General features: G+C 39.1%; 1 protein-coding gene and 1 long non-coding RNA gene across 2 annotated transcripts in view; both read right to left on the reverse strand.

Moving 5' to 3' along the window:
* Positions 1-8,355, reverse strand: part of cpne9 (copine family member 9) — a 53,874-nt gene extending 45,519 nt beyond the window's left edge. Inside the window, exons 1-2 of the mRNA XM_089010888.1 lie at positions 8,131-8,355; positions 5,650-5,690 (exon numbers count right to left, since the gene is read on the reverse strand). Of these exons, the coding sequence (XP_088867014.1) occupies positions 5,650-5,690; positions 8,131-8,207 (118 nt within the window). The 5' untranslated portion in view covers positions 8,208-8,355. The remainder of the gene's footprint in view (positions 1-5,649; positions 5,691-8,130) is intronic.
* A 194-nt stretch (positions 8,356-8,549) lies between these two features.
* LOC148903906 (uncharacterized) overlaps positions 8,550-10,754 on the reverse strand; it is an 8,500-nt gene continuing 6,295 nt past the window's right edge. Inside the window, exon 3 of the long non-coding RNA XR_016116695.1 lies at positions 8,550-9,010. This is a non-coding gene — a long non-coding RNA (uncharacterized LOC148903906). The remainder of the gene's footprint in view (positions 9,011-10,754) is intronic.

Here is a 10,754-nt window from a genome sequence, read left to right on the forward strand (position 1 = left end):
TCTGTCGCAACTCCCACAGTACCGAACTATCGACCTAACTTAACCTTGCCGAAAAAGCGTAGGTGAGTAATATTGCTAGCGACGTGAGCAGAGAGTGCCTCATGTTCACGGCGACGGGGCAAGTTATGAGTTCTAAATTCTTTTTTTCCATTTCCAATAAAACTGCTGCTCTTCACTTTCACTTTCATGAAACCATCTGGCCCACACTATTCCGTGCCCGCTACAATAGTAGCTAGAAGCTTGACAAGTCGGCTTTGTGAAATTGTAGCATGTATTCACGCTAGTCCATCTGCCTCTCAATGCTCGCAACTGACTGGCTCGGGAGAGACGAAATTGTGATTCAATCCAGCATCGAAATGAGAGTTGCTTGCTCTGCCCGGATTGCAGGTATCATAAAGTGTTATCTCATATGGAGTATCATCAAAGTGCGGAAGGCTTTGAATCCTCGCTCTGATGTTCTATCCCCTTTGCGTGTGTGAGTGTGTGCGCGTGCGTGTGTGCCAGGTATACTGAGGTATAGTCGAGTATGTTGTTAGCTCTTCCCTCCGCTTAGTAAGTGTCACATCATTCGCCGTAATGGCTGAAATATCTTGGGAATCCCGTGTTTTACGTTCACGGGACATTTATGAAGAGTTTTCGTATTGCCATCCGCATCTTGGACTGGTATGGAGGCAGATGGTCAATTATACAAACGCAAGGTCAGAGGTCTTGGAAATGCAATGAAATGATGCCAAGGTACTTGAGATGATTGGCAGAATAATGCTGCCTGAAGAAAATAGTTTTCAAATGTCTTTTTCAGGTCCATGGCAAGCAATGTAGAATTACTGTATTTTCCGGTGTATAAGGCGCACTCCCAATGAATGGTATATTTTCACAGTTTTTCCATAAGTAAGGCTAAACGACGCACCTTGAATGAATGAAAAAAGTTTTCCAAATATACCGTATTTTCCGGTGTATAAGGAACACCGAAAAGCCTTTGTTTTCTTGAAAGAATTAACCTTATATGTGAAGTAATATTTATATATTATATTTGGAAAACTTTTTTTCATTCATTGAAGGTGCACCTAATAGGTGCGCCTTATATATGGAAAAGGTTTGAAAATACAACATTCACTGGGTATACGCCTTATACACAGGAAAATACGGTAACATATAAATGAGAAAAGGTTTTCCAAATACAGTAAAGTCTCGTTATATCGATATCGGACATATCGATAGTCCCGGTTATATCGATACTATTTCTATGCACGCACGGAGAAAATTACATGCAAACAGGGTCGGATATATCGATAGTCCCGGTTATATCGATATTTTTTCGGACTCCCTTGAATATCGATATAACGAGACTTTACTGTATAAGGCACACCACATTATAAGGCGCAACAGTAGAGGCTGGGGTTATGTACCACTTTTTCTACAGGGGGAAATAGAGTCGTTGACTGCTGACAGTAGTTGCGAGACCTGTTGTGGCTCAATATTACTTCACATATAAGGTGCACCTGCGTAAAAGGCAAGCTCATCATTTGAAGATAATCAACGCTGTTGGGTACGTCTAAAAAAATAATACTGCTTTCATTTTTTTTAAAGCACATCTTCTTAGAAATATTATTAAAAAATTGAGAAGCAGGTTTGCACACTGAAGGAAATTACGTAAGATTCCAAATTAGCATCTCACTACATTTAATTATTCCAAACCCCTCTAACTTTTTTTTACTATATCAATTTTCAAAAAGGCTGTGGTGCGAACATACAATATACTGTATATCATGGGGGGGGGGGGGCGATTAAATTTACCTTGTGATTTCTTCACTTGTTTTTCTGTTTATTGAAGCCACAACAAGTAATGAGCATACACACAATTTTAAGTTGCTGTGAGCTTTTTTAAAAAACTGGAAGGCTTTTCTGTGGGCCTTTAAGTGCAGGAAATATGGCAAGTGTCATGTATAGTGTGCACCTTTGTTGCATACAGTATTTTCTGGTGTATAAGGCGCACAAAAGCCTTAATTTTCTTGAAACGATTAGCCTGCGCCTTATTCGCAGGTGCGCCTTATATGTGAAGTAATATTGAGCCACAACAGGTCTGGCAACTACTGTCAGTAGCCAACGAATCCATCCACGCCCCCTTTAGAAGAAGTAGTGCATAACCCGAACCTGTACTGTCGCGCCTTATAATGTGATGTGTATATATTTGGAAAACATGTACGATAGATTTATATATTATATTTGTAAAACAGTTTTTCATTCTTGAAGGTAAGCCTTATAGTCCCGTCCGCCTTATATATGGAAAAAGTTTGAAATACACCATTCATTGGAGGTGCGACTTATGCTCCGGTGTGCCTTATACACTGAAAAATACGTTACATTAAAAAAATTGTTCAAGTGCTGAAAAAACTCTGGATTTCAAAGTCATCAAAGGTGATGAAGCGCTACTTTCAGATTGAGCATCTCACTGGTCCATTTACTAATTGACGCTGATTAGTTCTGAATGATATGAATGACCAGAAAACTCTAACCCTATATTTAGCATTTTACACAATCAGCGGTCTACCGGGATTACTTGTGCCTGATTTAATTAAACCATTTACATCACGTCAATTTCTTCTCCCCTGTATGGAGCCCGCTCTGTTAATTACGGCCATCCTGTCACCTAAATTGCGGTTTTATTAGTGCCATGGCATTTACTCTTATGCATAATTCCTGCCAAATAACCTCCAGATGAGCCCGATCACAGCGGGTGCCGATCAATGTAAATAGAGTGGTTGACTGGAATGATGTGGAAGGATCTGCTGATGGAAAAACTCACATGGAAATAACATGATGCATTCTGTCATCTCGAACTAGATTTGTTTTTCTTCCTGACAGGAAAAAGCTAGCTTGATAATGTTGACGTAAAGAAAAAAGCTCAGTTTGAAGGTAGATATAACGTTGAGTTATGATACAGTACATTTTCTGATGCTTTATTGGATAGGACTTTTGACACAGTTTCTCTGCACTTGTAGCCTTTCATCGTTGGTGTAAATCTGACAGGCTGCAGCCAGGATTATTCAATACAGCCTCCCACGATGGGGCCCCACTGTTATTGCATTTCCATGGAACAAGGGAACGTTTCGTGATTTAAAAGCAATTTTTCATACAAGCCAGAGCTTTGATTGCGTACGATCTCCTGCTGAGAAAAGCTCTCTTTTTCAAAAGGAATGAAGTGATTTTAGTGGAGGTGAAACCAGGGGGAGTCAACGAGTGCATATTTTTAACCCAATCAGGGACAAAGTGACTCGAGTGGACAGCTTATTGTGTTATTGCTTAGCATTCTTGGTGCCTGAAAGGGTTAAAAATCAAATGGGGTTCATACTCATATATTTTTCCACAATGTTTCTTTTTGCACAAGAAAAGGAATGAGTGGACAGCTTTTCGCACCTGAATGCACTTTGAGCATCTTGAGCTGCTCAGTTATCACATCAATGGGATCGAAAACGTCTCATATTTGCTATCCCAGTTTTATTTGTATTTTTTTGTTTGTTATACAATACAATGTATATTGATTTATATAGCGCTTTAACAACAGCTGAAGCTGTAACAAAGCACTGAACATGGACAACTATCATATACAGGAAATAAAGCAGTCACAAACATAGTTGAAAGCACCACAAAGTAAAACAAAGATCAAGTCTGAATCATGTTTTTGCATTTTTTTCCTTTTGTTTCAGTAAACTTGCTCACTTCCACGCACCCCTGGAACCTGACAACATGATAAACTGTCCACTGAAGTAAACGCTGTCCCCAAAAGGGTTAAGCAACCCCACCCGCCCCCTCCACCATCCCTCACCCAAAAAGGTCAAGTGAAGTCAGGACTCCTGGCTGTTCTTTCTTGGTGGCTATCTATCTTCCAGGGGCGCAGGCATTGAGTCATCCATGAATGAAAATCAAATCTTCAACATTCTCCCAAGCACGGTTAACCGACCAGATTTGATCTCATAGCCCGGTAAATTGCCTTCAAAAATGGTCTGTCCTGACAGGGAATCTAACATTGTTGTTGAGCATCGTTCTGCCAGTGTTTTAGCTACAGAGGCAAAGCCTTCACGTGTTGTCATCTAAATTTGTTTAAAAAATAAATACAACATTAAAACGACCACATGCAGCATTGACACACTCACATTTTATTTTCTTTGAATAGCTCTTTGGTATTTTTTTTAGAGTGGAATAGTCGGAGTATCGCACCCAGAAACTGTGAGGAAGACGTATACATTTTAACCTGTAGTACGCTGCCCCAACCTCCTCCCGCTCAGCCCTTCCAACATCGCCATACAAAATAAAATTGTCCACTCGGCTTCTATGAATTGTGGAATTCTTTGATGAAAACAATAGTGCACAATATGTCCCACTACACACACTTTAAATTATGCAACCTTGGATGCCACCTCTTCTTTTGATAAAGAGTATGGTAAATTCCATAGTTGCCATGGCAACCACGGCTAACCCACTTTAGTCAACTTCAATGCCGGTTGGACCATCAGGCACCCTCTGACGTGGCTTTAATGTTTTGCCATCAGCACTCACGTGCTATGTTATATGCTTTACTTGGACCAACTTCGCTCAACGTTATACCTCGAGAACGACGTAATAATGTTTTAAACATATCTATCTGCTCACCATTGCAAATCGGATCTTGGGCTAATGAGGTCAGGCAGAATGATTGCCCACAGGTCTTCACAAGATGACCTTTGGTGCACTGAATATTTAAACTTTCACATGTGTACACAGCAGATGTCGACACTGATTTAAGTTTCAGTGAGCGAACTTGATATTAATGTGCTTTTAGAAAAGACATGGAATTGCAATCCAGAATTGATGCACATCTCGTCTCAAAGTTTTTTTTTTTTACGTTTGAATATTTAATGCTCTATTTCAGGCTTCATGTGTGCTACTTTCTCACAATGAATGGCCTGATTGAGTCATGTTGCGATGATGCAGAATCAATAATTAGCGGTATCTTCCAATTTTTGATATTTCTGTGCAGAAAACAGATACACAAGTGAGACCTTCGGCGTGGTATAATGTGTCAACTGCAGATCACATTGACACATTACATTGAGCCATCAGTTTGCATGCTAAGCATGATCTGAAACGTATCTCTGTCTCTTGTAAATAAAACTGCTCAAAAGGTGCATTATTTAATTCTTATTAATTAATATTAATTCCGTAATCACATTAACAGTTACTCTTTATTGTGATGGGATTACTGCATCCATACTGCAGCCGAATTACCAAAAAATTCTCATGCTCTCTTGTGTCGTAATTAGCGAAAGAGAAGCTGAATTTTTGATCGGGGTATCCAGGGAACATGCACTTACATCACACCTAGGTTTTTTTCACTTTGCAATATTATCCAAGAATGACATTCATATGCCCTTGTGTTTTTTTTTCACTTTCGTTTGGCTCCATGCTGTCGCTGTCTTGACCTTCCTTCCAAACTGACTGTATAATTCTGCTGCAAGATTTTGCTGTCCCCTGCATTGGCAATGTGTTGAACTGCCATTAGCGCTGACCCTTTTGGCTTATTTACTAGTTTAGGAATGTTCACTGTCGTTTCGCCTTGGATGTGAGGAATGTTCCTGTCTTATTATTGCCAGTTGTGAAAAGAGTCATACATACCAGGATCAGACTTGGAGAATGTGTCCACATCCAGAAGATTCCTGTAGGGGGGAAAAAGTGGTGACATTTTTTTCCATGATGACATTATTTTTTTATGTCTGACAATTGTTCTGTATGAAATAAATTAGACATCTTCTCGCTTCTAGATGAGAATACTCAGTGTTAGTCAAATGCCATTTTATTTCAAAGAGAGAAGCCAATTTATTTTGAGGGCAGTCCGGTCAAAGTTGGCTATGTGCTGCAATATCATCAGAACGGCACATTGTCAGCATGCTAAACTTTTTGGAACTCCAAAATTGCCATTTCACAAAGTATCATTGGTGGACTATTGGAAAAATACACCGATCTACTCATCAGCGATCTACACTCCTCGTCTCACCTATAGTTCACGAGATTTGGGAGGTTGTGTTGGAAAGAGCAACATCTCAGATAAAAGCGGCCATCATGAGTTTCCACCAGAGTGTTTCCGGGCTCTCCCTTACAGATAAAGTCAATAGCTCGGTCATCCGGGACGGGGCTAATAGTAGAACCTCTCCACCTACCCATTGAGAAGATCCAGATGAGATGGCTCGGGATAAATGATCAAATGCCTTCTGGGAGCCTCCCCAATGAAATGTGGCCAGGCACATTCCACTGGGGGGAGGATAACTCAGATCGGGGGTGGCCAGGAAAGACATTGATCTCCATACAGAGCAGCTGTATGAAGTGGTTGGGGAGCAGGAAGTTGATGCCTGTCATTAACCTATTTAGGAATGAAATAGAAGTGCCTGTGTCATAATCAAATTCAACTATAGGCACTAGTGGTGAGATGTGGTTTAGGCAGGAGTAAGTTTTAGATTACTTTTAGCTACTAAATTGTCCAATATGTCACAATATGTCAAAGAAAAGTGACCCAATATGCCACAAAGGGTATTCTACCAAACGGCAAAATACGGCTTACATCAGCACGAAAATGAAGATGTGCCAGATTTTACACCCAAACACTTTTTTGTTCATGTCAGATTGATTTAAATTACGGTTATATAATATGTACTAAACAGCATTACAGCATTTGGCTAGTAACCAGTCTGAGGTCGATGTCCAGCAGCTCACCGGTGACCCAAATAACGACAAGTAATGTAAACAAAATTGATGGCTGGGAAGGTTTCACCCTGCACCAAATCATTTCTCTTTTTACTTTTCCCTCGGAGAATTTATTTATTTATTTATATTTGTCAAATCTTAGGTCAATTAATTTACTGGAATGGGTTTTGCTCAGCATGAAATATTCCACCACATATTGAAAGTCTGTTTACTGTGGCAAATGTTTGTGGGTTTTTTTTTTTTTAGCAGAGGGTTTGACTGAACCAAAATTCAAAGACCGTGTCCACCGAGATGTGTCGGCATCTCATGCTGAGCTGATCAGAGGAGGGACTACACAGGAAAACCAGACATTAATTATTTATTATTCAGGAGTGGGCGGAAGAGGCATTTAGTATACAGCGTGGCTGACGGACACAACAAAGGTAGATTTTACAGCTCAATTTATTCAGTGAATCAGGGCACCCATAACTAAATCAGATGAGCCACAATGACACATAATTGGAGTTTCATTGAAAATCCATTGTGCTTGTTTTTTTAATTTTTTATTATGTACCCATGATAAGACATTTTCTGGCAGTGTGCTTCCATTTTTGTGCCAAAATGCACCTTAACATCCACAAATGTGTGGAAAGAATCCATCAGTGCATCAGGAGTGACTGTGAATATCAATGCTCATCTTCAGAGGCATGGCCACACTTACATACAGGAGTAATATATACTTTAGCTAGAAAATGTTTTTAATAGCACCCATGCAGGCACCTGCTTGCTCAGATCAACCATTTCCCTGAGAGCAGGGAAATCAAAAGGTCACTGATTTGGGAGGTGTCGGGGAATAAATATAATTATACACACTCAGGGGTCTGCTATGGGCTTGTCAGTATGGGCTTTCAATGAGGACCATAGGACACTGATGATATTAAAGCAATCAACGATAGATACTATCCATATAGATAGATAGATAGATAGATAGATAGATAGATAGATAGATAGATAGATAGATAGATAGATAGATAGATAGATAGATAGATAGATAGATAGATAGATAGATAGATAGATAGATAGATAGATAGATAGATAGATAGATAGATAGATAGATAGATAGATAGATAGATAGATGGATGGATGGATGGATGGAAGGGTGGGTGGGTGGATGGATAGATAGATAGATAGATAGATAGATAGATAGATAGATAGATAGATAGATAGATAGATAGATAGATAGATAGATAGATAGATAGATAGATAGATAGATAGATAGATAGATAGATAGATAGATAGATAGATAGATAGATAGATAGATAGAGTAAACTTTAGTGGATATTTAAAAATCTCCCTGTTACAGAGCAAGCGTTAAGGTTAACAACATGTGCACATGGATGCGAACGAGTTTGACCTTACCGGCATGAGACGGTAACTTCTATTTTAGTTGCGGGGACTCTCGTGTTGAGTGGGTCAAATTCTCCGATGGTTGCCATGATGCCACAGGAGGAGACACGACGTTAAACAGCATCCGAGGAGAAAGACATCAAGGTGATCATCTCAACTCGGCCGTAAGTCCATCGTGGAGAACATTCTTCATCTTCTCCTGAGAGCGTGTGGAGTGTGTGGAGCGACCGAGAAAGAAAGGTGCGCGAGAGGGGATGCGAGGGAGGAGGAGGAGGAGAAGAGTGAGACAGAGAGAGAGAGAGAGAGAGAGAGGGGAAAGAAACCTGGGGGGGGGGCACTTAAAGTTTACAGTACAATGTTTATTGATCATGATATATAATCTATAAATCTACTAGGAGGACATTATATCTATCTATCTCTCTATATATCTCTCTATCCATCCATCTATTTTTGAAAAAATTCACAAGATGCATGCAGGTGCACAAACTATAGATAACATTGTGGTTCAAAAACTACTTTTTGGGGCATCGAATAAAAATTCCACAAATTAAATTGCATATGTAAATAATTGAAAAGTTCTGTGCCATTTATTTGGTCAACCATGACCCTAATTTTCCAAAATAATTGGATTGGATTGGATGTACCTTTACTCGTCTCGTAGTGGAGAAATTTACATTTCACAGCAGCAAAGTTATGAAAGGAAAATGAAAGGAAAGAAAGAAAAACAGAGTTCAGGAGCTGCTGGAAAGGCAGCCGCTCACACAGTGCCATCTTTAAGTAAAAAAAAAAGTAAAACAAAAAACTAAATAACAAACCATATGACAACACAAAGACACAGAGAGTCATTCATTCTTCAGCAATTGCTGTCCCCTCTTTATGACATGAAGCAGTTCTAGATGAAAGAGGAGAGGATTAAAACAACCTTTTCAGCAGTGAAAATACTTTAAATTGCTGCTATTATTAAATCCATCTTCTTTCATCTTTGGCGGCATCCTTTCCTAATAGCAATTCATGTCTTTGTCACGTCTCATTTAAATGACTGAAGAGTATTGAAGTTGATTTTGGAGTCAGCCAATCCTTCATCAAGTGCCTCCAGTTGGTCCAAAATTCTGCTGCACGCCTCTTGACTTGTAAGAGGGAGCACATAACATCTACACTGGCGTCCCTTTACTGACTCCCCTGTAAATTTCTGACTTTTTTTAAGATTCTATTGTTTGTTTTGAGATCTGTAAAAAAAGATCACTTCATTTTAGCCATTTAGCTCAGGTGGGATCGAGGATTTTCCATTGCCAGTCTCTCTATTTAGAATGACCTCCAGTTAACTGCTAGACAACAAGGTACCGTATTTTCCAAGGTATAAGGAGCACTGGAGTATAAGGAGCATCCCAATGAATGGAGTATTTTCAAACATTTTCCATATATAATAATAATAATACATTTCATTTATAAGCGCCTTTCAAAACTCTCAAGGACACTTTACAGTCACAGGATATTTTTTTCTTCTGTGGGTGAGCAGCGGCAGCCACACGCAAAGTGCACCGGACTATAAAGGACACCTTCAATGAATGAAAAAAAGTTTTCCCAGTATTGTATATAAATATATAAAACGTTTCCAAATATCAGGCACACCACGTTATAAGGCGCTACAGTAGAGGATGCGGTTACGCACTCCTAGACCTGTTGTAGCTCAATATTACTTCACATATAAGGCATACCTATACACCAGAAAATACGGTAATTGAAAGTGAACCAACAGCGCCTCTGCTGGTTGTGACCAAGTATTGCACTATTTAGGGTCAATTACACTCAGACACAATCAACAATAATTATCATCAGCTCCACACAAGAGAGCCATTTCTTGACAAAATGTATCTTACAGGGTGAATTAATAAGGACACTGATATAGAAAACAAATGACTCCTCATACTGAAACATATTATCAAATATATTCTGTTTCCTTGAAGTGGTTGTACAAACATTGCAAAGCATCCAATTCAATGCATCATTCATATATAAACAATGTGTTGTTGTTTTTGTTTGTTTTTTTTAAGGAAAAAATACAATGGATATGCAGTTATGCCTATAATGTTATGCACATACTATAATTGTATATGACACACATAACAGGAGTATATGAGGAGCAACACAATGTATTCTTTGAGGAACACCCCCCACCCCAAAAAAAGTTTAATGTAGTTATGACAAAATGGCAAGAAGCAGGAATCACATTAAAACATGATCGACTGCTCTTTTTTTTAAACACTTCCTAAACTTTTTCTTGAATATTTGATTCACTTGTTTGTGAGTGATTGCATCAATGAGTGAACCGTCTATTCGGTAGTGCACTTAATCAAACTGCTCATATAAGTGTGATCATTTAGCTCATAACGGAAAATGACAACTTGTCTTATTAGCCACTTCATGTGTGAGTCGTCATTTAAACTTGAAGCACCGAAGCAGAAATAACAATAGCCTTCAATTAACCAATACTCAGGCCGATGGAGTGTGCGCAGTGTTAAATCATGAGTGTGAATAGACATTGCCGTCATTTGGTTGCACTGGGTAAAGGCCGTGCTAGTGACGAATAGAGGATATTTCTTAGGCGAGAGGAAAAAAAACCAATGTAACCTTCTAAA

The sequence above is a fragment of the Hippocampus bargibanti genome, linkage group LG01 (genome assembly GCF_051943395.1).
Source record: "Hippocampus bargibanti isolate YZ-2025 linkage group LG01, ASM5194339v1, whole genome shotgun sequence".
Lineage (NCBI taxonomy): Eukaryota > Metazoa > Chordata > Actinopteri > Syngnathiformes > Syngnathidae > Hippocampus > Hippocampus bargibanti.